Source organism: Cygnus olor, chromosome 27, assembly GCF_009769625.2.
Source record: "Cygnus olor isolate bCygOlo1 chromosome 27, bCygOlo1.pri.v2, whole genome shotgun sequence".
In the NCBI taxonomy this organism is placed as follows: Eukaryota; Metazoa; Chordata; class Aves; order Anseriformes; family Anatidae; genus Cygnus; species Cygnus olor.
This window is the reverse complement of record NC_049195.1, coordinates 498,332-507,913: the sequence shown is the minus strand read 5'-3', so window position 1 is coordinate 507,913 and position 9,582 is coordinate 498,332. Positions and strand designations below refer to the sequence as shown.

Genomic DNA, 9,582 nt, shown 5'->3' with positions numbered 1-9,582 from the left:
TGGCACTTCGTAAAGCTCTGCTTCACTTTCTAGCCTTTCAGCGCTGAGCTTGCTTCACACATTCCTGTTCAAACCACTGCTCTTCTGCTGCCTCTTGACAGAAGAAGCCGTAGAGGCATCAGCTTGGAGGAAGCTGCATGGTGCCTGAGATTAGAGTCTATTTTGGAGACCCACAATCTTCAGGACTGACCCTTTCGACAGCTGAGCTGTTCCCAGGAGTTGTCGTGTAGCCTCGGCTACCACTGTGTCAACCGCGCTCACGTTCTTGCCCGAGCTGCTTAGCACTGTGAGTGCAAACGGCCCTCTCTCTGCACACCTCCTCCAGGTCTCATGGCATGAGAATGAAGAGTGTCCAATCTAGAGTGCCACCTCCACCAGCAGCCAGCTCGAACAGGAAGGGCGAGACATTAGTTAAACAATGCCATAGTTGCATTGAATATTGTTCCCTGATTCTGTCGGGATCAGTGCAAAGGCTAAGGTTTCCATTAGCTACATTTTCCCATGTACAGCTTTGAATTCTCTGGGGAAAAGAACCCAAATTTCCTAGGAATGAAGGCCAAGAAACCTTTCTGTAACGCTACCTGCCTGATGCACAATTTATTGCTCACGAAATGGGGTCATCAATTATGCTACAAAATTTAATAACAATTATACAGTAATGCCTATTAATGTTCTCTCTCTCCATCTACCTCAGTTAATCTGTTTAGCATAGATTTCTTGAGGGTAGTTTCCTTTCCAGGATACTTATTGTACATGTAAATTGCAGTGCATGTGAAAAAAAAGACCAAACCTTTTAATTTCAGTGACATGAAATAAAGCCATTCTGTTAAATATTTCAACTCTGGAAAAAAAAAAAAAATGTTAAATTAATCAGCCTAAAACCTACGGAAACAGGAAGCTGCTTTTATATCAGATGTACTCTATGGGATCTCCTCATTTGGCAGATCCCCAACAGGATCTAAATTGAGTAAGCTAAGAAACTCGGTGAAAGCTGGTTTGTATATAACACAGCAGGCTGCATTGCCTTTCAGTATGCTATTGTTCAAGGAGTTATCAAAACAAGAGTGGAAATGCAAAGACAGCTGGAATGTCTGAGCAGTGATTGTGCTTCTCATGAGCCACTGAATGAAGATGACATATTTGTGGGTTAAGGAATTTATGTCAGATCGCTGTGTGCACACTACATTTTACTTACATATTTATATCTACAGGGTGTGAACTTACAGATTCATAGAAAATGTCTGGACTTAGTAAGGCTTAGAGAGGTCAGTAGCCCAGCCTCTGCTCGAAGGCAGTGTCAGCTCTGCTTATGTCACTGCCAGAGCAGTTACAGTAACCTTGTTCATTTTTGTCACCCAGCAAACCAAAGCTGCACAGCAGGCTAAGTTTTAAACTGTAGGAAAGTGGAGTGAACATGGAAAAACTCCTCTGGCTGTAGAATTGTTTGATTAACAGAATAATAGAAAGGAGACTGACTTAATGTGTGCTTAAGGCTCACTCCTCAGAATCACCAGTGTTCATAGCAAGGGCAGAGATTCAGCGAAAAATCTCAGTTGTACAAATACTCAAAAAATGCTTTTAAATTTAAAACCTTTAGCTCTAAAACTCACAGAAAACTCAAAACCCTCAGAATTGGGCCCTATAATGCTGTAGATCCCAATGCCTACAAGCTCTGAAAGGCATATCTCTGCTTGCTGTTGCCTATGCATTCAAGCTGTTATTCATGCTTGTCTGAGAAGGAAAACCAGATATGAGCAAGCACTAAGGATAAGGCCATATGCTGTGAAGTGCTGAGAAGATTCAGCACCTCTTGCCTTCCAACAAGCAGGAGCTCCTACGAAATGCTTACACCCTTCATGGAAAAATATATACATTTATATATATGAAGTCAGTGCATTTCTGAAATTAATATTTAAGCATGAAAAGGACCTTTTGAAACCACTTCTGTAGGTACTATTGCTTTTATAGCAAATGTACTACCTGTTCACCTGTCTATGACAAACCATCTCAAAGATCTCCTTTTACAGTAGCCAGTTACTGTACTGAAGAAAAGAGTTAGGGCTATGTTCCCTGACTCTTTTCTCACACTTTTCATTGTTAATCTCCCTCCCTACGGCCATATGGACCTTAGCTCAGCATAGTCAGGTGATGAATCACAAGCAAGAAGGCTGTGCTTTTCTTTTTAAGTTAATTAACATAACTGACCTCAACTCAGCTCCAAAATTTCCCTAAGATTTTCTGTGCTTAGCTCTGGAAAGCCACAATATTCAGAGAAAGTCTTTCATAAGGCTGAAGAGGATTTATAGATAAGGTTGTACAGATAACCATGAAATCCACACTGAGATCTAAATTAATCTTCCTAAGCTCAAATATCAACTTCCAATGCAGCTAAGCAGTAACAGGGACCTTGATAATGTGTTTTGGTTTATTATCAAGTTTCCCATGCCTAGAAGGAGAAAAGTTGAATGAAGCCAGGTTAAAAGGCCTAGCTGATGTACCTGACATCAATACCATACATGACTTTGACAAAGATATTGATATTTATGAAAAAAAAAATAAAAATAGAGAGTATTACTTTAAATAAGCATGGTTTGAGTAACATTCTAATTAAGTCAGCTGGAGTTGTGGCCATTTCTGCCAGTGACAGATTTGGGCTATTGAAGAAGGAAGAAAGTTGCAGAGATGGGGTAGCAAATCACTGGATATGCTTAGCCAGAATGGAAAAGCAGAGTCCAGAAAAATCAACAAATCAGTTTAGGTTTACTCTTTGGTAAAGCTCTTGGTAAAGCTCTTATTGGCAGCAAAACTTTGCAGTGATAATGAGAAGAAATGGCCCTTCATCTTGAAGTTGTCTACTAGAGAGGAGCTGAGCTCTGGCCCTGTAGCCAAAACAAGGCCACTTCGAAAAAGTCTGAACAATGAAGTGATTTAAGTGGTCAATGTTATATAACAACAATGTTATATAACAACTTGCTCAAGAAAATATACATATTCTTTGCATGTGCGATGCTCACATTTTGTTGAAATTTGCACATCAGCCACTAAACAACTTTAGCACACCTTTTTGGCAAAAACGTTTCCAGATACCCCACATTGTACCTCTGAGCTATTTGAAGTCATGCAAAGGTGAGTAATGAAGTCAGTAGTCTGTTGGCCTTTGTGCATTTTCAATAGTTTTTGGATAGTCTTGTGACTAAATAAAACGTAACTGTAACCTATAACCTCCCAAGTCAAATATGTAAGATGTGAAAGGAAGAAAAGATTTTTCTTTACTTTCTCTGTTTCTGAGCATTTATATGGCACATGGCACTGAGCACTAGCATTCAACCAGTGTTAATGTTCGGATCAGGAAAGAGTGTTTTATAGCAAAAATAAGCACTGAAAATAAATAAAATAAAATAAAATAAAATAAAATATGAAATAAAATAAAAGTCCTTAATCACTAAACAACACAGTGCCTTATGCATGTAATATGGTGTCTGCATAAAAAAAAAGGGCTCAGTTTTACAGGCCATACTCTGATCTTCCCTGACTCATATTCACTGTCTTCAAAGTGCTTTTCCCAGTGAAGCCCTTGCAAAGCACAGCTTTATAGCTGCAATGTGAGAAACCCTCCTCACCCAAATATCTTGAGCTCACATGCTTCTCTGCATTCAGGGCCTTGTGACCCCAGTGTTGCTGTAGTACCAGCAGCTCCCCTCCTGTGCTGCAAAGGCACAGAAGAATGGACCTTTTCCCAGAGAGGTTCCTTTAGAAGTGAAATTTTAAAACTTATTTTTATATTAGTTTTTAAAAAGCTAGATTTGTTACCTTAAAGGAGCTATTCTTTGCCCTTGGTGCAAAATTCATAGGTTTCAGTAGAGGCTCTGTAGAATTTACGTTAGCTTGAAATCTGTGTGGATGAAATTGTTCACGCACGCCAAAGGAAGTCAGCTACCAGGAGGCAGAAAGTAAGGGCAGTTCCTCTCCAAGGAGAAACTTGTCCTATCTCCTAGTGTCCTAGCGCAAATGTTTACAAAACGCTCATTAAGGGAAAGGGGATTGCAAGATAGCAACAAATCTGGTGAACAGCTTACACTACATGAGATAAGAGAGGCAAGGCGACCATAGAAGAGAGCAAGCCATATCCAATTACTGAGACCTGGTTTTGGGGAGGGGGAAGGGGGAGAGAGAGGACGGATCACAAGTTTCAAGACAAGAGCTTCCAAACTTGTCATCTCCCTGTGACACAAGCGGCATATAACCCAGGGGATAAAACCGCCACTTAGCCCACACGAGAGCTAGAGCTTGTTGAGTGTGGTTGGAGACTAGAGCGAAGCCGAAGCCATGGATTCTGTAGTCCTCCAGCTGTGGGGTGTCCTTTGTCTCTTGGTTCACCTTGCTGCTTGCAGTCCCATCCTGAGCTTGGAGCACTCTTCCCTGGAGGAAGACGTGCCTCTTTTCGATGAGATCCTGTCCGAGCAGGATGGTGTTGATTTCAACACACTGCTTCAGAATATGAAGAATGAGTTCCTGAAGACGTTGAACCTCTCTGACATTCCCCTGCATGAAACGGCCAAGGTGGACCCACCAGAGTACATGCTAGAGCTGTACAACAAGTTTGCCACTGATAGGACATCTATGCCATCCGCAAATATTATTAGGAGCTTCAAAAATGAAGGTAAGATATGTGCATCTCTAGAGGAAGCAAATAGAAATAAGCACCCTTGTAGTCAACATGAAATGTATTTACAAGGCATTGAGCAGGAACTGCACTAAGGGGAAAAATTACCATTCATTGAGGCCACCATTGGAAATAGACAACTAATACTGTATGTACCAATGTAAGCCAGATACCACTTGCTGCAAGATAGATCCCTTGTCCTTTGCTTTTGAGATCGTAAGGTTTTGGGGGAAGAAGATGTTCCTTTAGTGTTTGTATGGCACTAACTATAATTTGGGTACATTTTCATTATCCCTAGAATGGCACCCATCTTTTGCAATTATCTGCCTGATTTTCAACTGGATACCTTCACTAATATTTGAAATTAAGGCAAGAAATTGTTTTACACATTGTTCAAATGTGCAGTATTTTCATATTGAGAGCTTAACCAAATATGGCTTTCTGTTAATATCCTCTCGTTATTGATCTTCACAGGATTCATCATGTTTTCTTCCTCTGACATCTGAGCATAGTTCAGAAAATATATAGAAATACGTGAAGCAGAATTTTGGATAACGCTTAGGTTTTACTTTAGGGGAGTAGAATATTTTCTATTAAAAAAAAAAAATGTTTCTGCTTCAGCATTTCCCTTCAGTTCGGCAAGGTCAAGATAACGTTTCAGTGCTAACATTCAATAACTTGTCAATAGCTATTTGCATCATTACAGGTTTTACAGGTAAAAATGTTTTTCAGCTAACTATTTCCAAATACCAGTTATTCCACTTGGCAAATACAAGTGCTTTAATTAATTATTTTTAACTACTTAGAGATATATGCAACTATTCAAACTGTCATGGGATTTCTCTCCTACTTCACTAGTCTAATTAATGAAGTATATCAGGTAATATCGTTGTGTTTTTTTTTTGTTTGGTTGGTTGGCTTTTGTTTGTTTGTTTCTAACATTTGCAATTTAAAAATAATGAAGTATAAGGAGAGATGGTGCACAAGTTATTTCAGTTTGGCAACACAGATGTGACGAGAAAATCCATCAGCTCTGTTCTGCTCTGCTCTATCGTTCTGCCAGGCCCAGACACTTCTTATTGGCAACATGTTTATGGTTTGTAGAGGCAATGCATTGTGGTTTAAATCTTCTTTATGTATTCTTTTCTCCAGTGTGGAGGAATTTATTGAAAGATTAATGGCACACCAGTTACACCCACTGGTGAACAGTTATTCGCCTCAAGAGCTGTGCCTGTCACTGTGCATCAGCATAAATGCAGACATATGCTGGAATGCCTATTGTTCTTTTCTCATTTTGCATTATTCAGAAGAAATAAATGTGATAAAATTTGGCAAATTTAAACTATGCTGAACAATAAAATACAATGTGGTTCAGTGATGTAAATCTGAAATTATTCCAGTGGCAAGACCAAAATTCTTTCTGATTTGCAGCATTGAAAACTCTACAGACTGACCTTTTCTTGAGTAACACAAGTAGTGGTTCACAGTTCTGTGCCTTTCTGTAAGCATCACATTCAATGTCTTTGTCATCGCAGCAAAAGTTCCGTACCAGATAGGGTAAACTTAGCGTAACTGTCTGTCATTTCAGTTTTTCTCTCACCTCTTCTGATCCAAAACAGGAAGATGCAAAGTGAGGCTACTGATGTTAACACAGCTTCATAAACACATGCATTAAAGGAGTGATGCAATTAATGTGTGGGGTTTTTTTTCTATCTTGAAAATTTGTGAAACTGGGAACCATTCTTTCATGCCAAAATAACTTTTTTGATAGAGAAATGAATTACTTGTAGTGGTCAAGACAGTAGAAATGGATTATCCTGTGGAATTTTTTGTTCACCTGCCTACTGAAAACTGGCAGTAATGGTATTTTCATTACTATTCATTGATTACTATATTAAAACTGTTATTGTTATAAAGATGTTATAACATGTTGCATGGCTGGAAGTAGTTCTTTGTTTTAACCCATGCATAATGTCTCCATTGCAAATGGGGCTGTAATATTCTATCTGTTCTTAAAACTTGAGTACAGGTCTTAAGGGAAATGTTTCTTTTCCTATGGACTCCAGATCACTCTTCCTGACCCTACTATTGGTAACAATAAGGTATTTCACCCCATGGGCTTTCTAATTAAAGAGCAAGGTCACATCCTGACTTACACATGAACACTTTTCTTGCCCTGCTAGGGCTCACCCATGTTCTTACATGTGGTGTAGCCTTGCCCTCCATCCTAGTGAATTGCTCATGCTCATTTTCTGTATAGTCAGGTGGCTTTTCTCCACCCTGTTGTCATCTGTAATGACTGAAGACTTGCTTTAGCATACCAAGGTCAAGGAAATCCCAACAATTACTCAATTACTTCCAGTATAGAGATTAAAGCTAAGCATCCCTGTGCTTGAATAGCATTGCCCTTCAGCTCTCCTACCCTGTGTAGTGTGTTCCTACCCTGGTGAAGTGCGGAGCGTATTCAGCTCCCACCTTATCAATAGACAGGTAGAGAGATGCAAGCAGAATGGCACTTTTTTTTTTTTTTTTTTTTTAATGAATGGATGGAAGTGCAAAAAAGAAAAAAAAAGAAAGAAAGAAAAAGACAGGTGCCTCAAAACCTTCTTCATGTCAGTAGGACAGCTCGTGTGCTTAAGTTAACTGCTTGCTTAAGTGCACTGATGGAGCATGGCCAATACTCGCAGCTTTATCAGTGTCACTTTTCTACAAACATATCAAAACTGGAGAAGTCAGAGATGAAGATAGTAGTAGATCACAAGCAGTTTGCCTCTGCAGAAATGTTACACATAGTGTCTACGTCCTAATCTGTCTTCTGAGTTACAAGTAGACAGCACAGTAATTCAGCCACAAATACATAGTCGTTAGCTAAGATTCGGGCATTGCCTGAAGAAATGCATATTGCCTATGTATAAACAAACAACACAGATAGGACAGAAAGTCTGAATGACAAGCAGATATTATGTTCTTCTTATACGTGTTATTAACTAAAGCTGCCAAAAGTGCCTGACTGAGTACAGCTGTTTGACTTTGCTCACTTGAAACCCATTGAGTCTGTAGCAGGATTTCTGTTGATTGGCAGCTCACTTTGGGTGTTTGCCGCCTGTTCTTCCTAACCAGGAGCCTTTACAGTTTCCCAAGAGACTTTTCCTCCCTTTGTGATTGCCCCTCTCCATTGGTGAGGGACGTTTCACTGGAAGGGAATAGTTGCTAGCACAGAAACTTTAAGCAGACCAAGATACAGCCTGCTGTTCTTGCATATGCAGCTTATCTGTCTCATGTTCACTCCAGTGCCATATCCTTCTTCCCTTCCTCTCCTACACTGGCTGTTTTTCCTCATTTGTTAAGCAGGTACCACAGAACAACCTAGAATTGATATCATTTCAGTATTAGGCAACACATTTTTAACATGAAATCCTTCCAGGTGACAAGAAGGCCCTGGAAGACATGGAGCAGAAAGAGAATCTTTAAATCCAAGTTTATGGGCTTTATCATATCTGCAATCTCTCTGTCCTTAAACATCTAGAATGAAGTTGGCCTTTTTTCCAAGTACAGTTTTAGGAAGTGATGAAAAAACACTCACCTGAAACTATTTCATTGAAACCCAGCAAGGCAAAACATGTCAGATGAACTTCAGTGCATGTGTTACTGGATGTATTGACCCTTCTAAAATGCATGATCTTTGTCATTTCCAGATCTGGCTTCCCACCCAATTGGTATTACAGGAGTTCGGAAATACCCCCTTCTATTCAATGTGTCCATCCCTCACCATGAAGAAATCACCATGGCAGAGCTGAGGCTCTACACCTTGGTAGAACGGGACCAAATGCTCTATGATGGGCTCGACCGAAAAGTCACAATTTTTGAAGTGCTGGAAAATGACCACATGGGGGTAGGAGAAGAAAGAAAGATAGTGGCGCTGGCATCCAGACAGATCTATGGCACAAGCAGTGAGTGGGAAAGCTTTGAGGTCACCGAAGCCATCAGGCGCTGGCGAAGGGCAGGGCTGACCACGCACCGACTGGAAGTTCATATTGAGAGCAGGGAAGGGGAGGAGCAGAATGGAGAGGGGAAACTCGATATCGACATCAACTCTGAGGCTAAGCATGTGCCCCTGTTGATTGTGTTCTCTGATGACCAAAGCAATGACAAAAAAGAGGAGAAGCAAGAGTTGAACGAAATGATAGACCATGAACAGCTCCTGGACTTGGAGAACCTGGAGGTTGGTAATTTCCATGGCCACCCTGGTGAGGAGGCACTGCTCCAGATGCGTTCCAACATCATATATGACTCTACTGCCCGAATCCGGAGGAATGCAAAAGGCAACTACTGCAAAAAGACTCCACTCTACATAGATTTCAAGGAGATTGGCTGGGATTCCTGGATCATCGCTCCAGCGGGATATGAAGCTTATGAGTGCCATGGAGTATGCGCCTACCCCTTGACAGAGCATGTCACACCAACAAAACATGCCATTGTCCAGACTTTAGTTCACTTAAAGAATCCCCAGAAAGCCTCCAAGGCCTGCTGCGTGCCAACCAAACTTGATCCTATCTCTATTCTCTACCTAGATGCAGGGGTGGTCACCTACAAGTTCAAATATGAAGGCATGGTGGTATCAGAGTGTGGCTGCAGATAGTAGCAGGGAACACATGCACAGGAGAGTGCACAGGGGAAGTATTTAATGATTCAGTCTGTAAATTTGTACATTTCAGATTTCTTATTTAATAAGGTTATTTAATGAGGCATGTACAGATAATTGTATGTTTCCTGTCATGGGGAATTGGCAAGTCATATGACTGTAGGGAATGTATATTTTGTTCCATTGCTTGCTTCTTGCTGTTCTTTGCTGCCCAAATTATGGCCAAGTCTCTCTTCATATCAGAGCATAGTGTGGATCACTGGGTTGTTTGGGTAGG

The 9,582-nt window shown here is 40.5% G+C and overlaps 1 protein-coding gene across 1 annotated transcript; it reads left to right on the top strand.

Moving 5' to 3' along the window:
* The first annotated feature begins 4,201 nt into the window (after nt 1-4,201).
* Nucleotides 4,202-9,302, top strand: BMP10 (bone morphogenetic protein 10). The gene is made up of 2 exons (XM_040538337.1): nt 4,202-4,660; nt 8,359-9,302. The coding sequence occupies exons 1-2, from the start codon at nt 4,327-4,329 to the stop codon at nt 9,300-9,302; spliced, it is 1,278 nt and encodes a 425-aa protein (XP_040394271.1). The 5' UTR covers nt 4,202-4,326.
* Nucleotides 9,303-9,582: the final 280 nt, after the last annotated feature.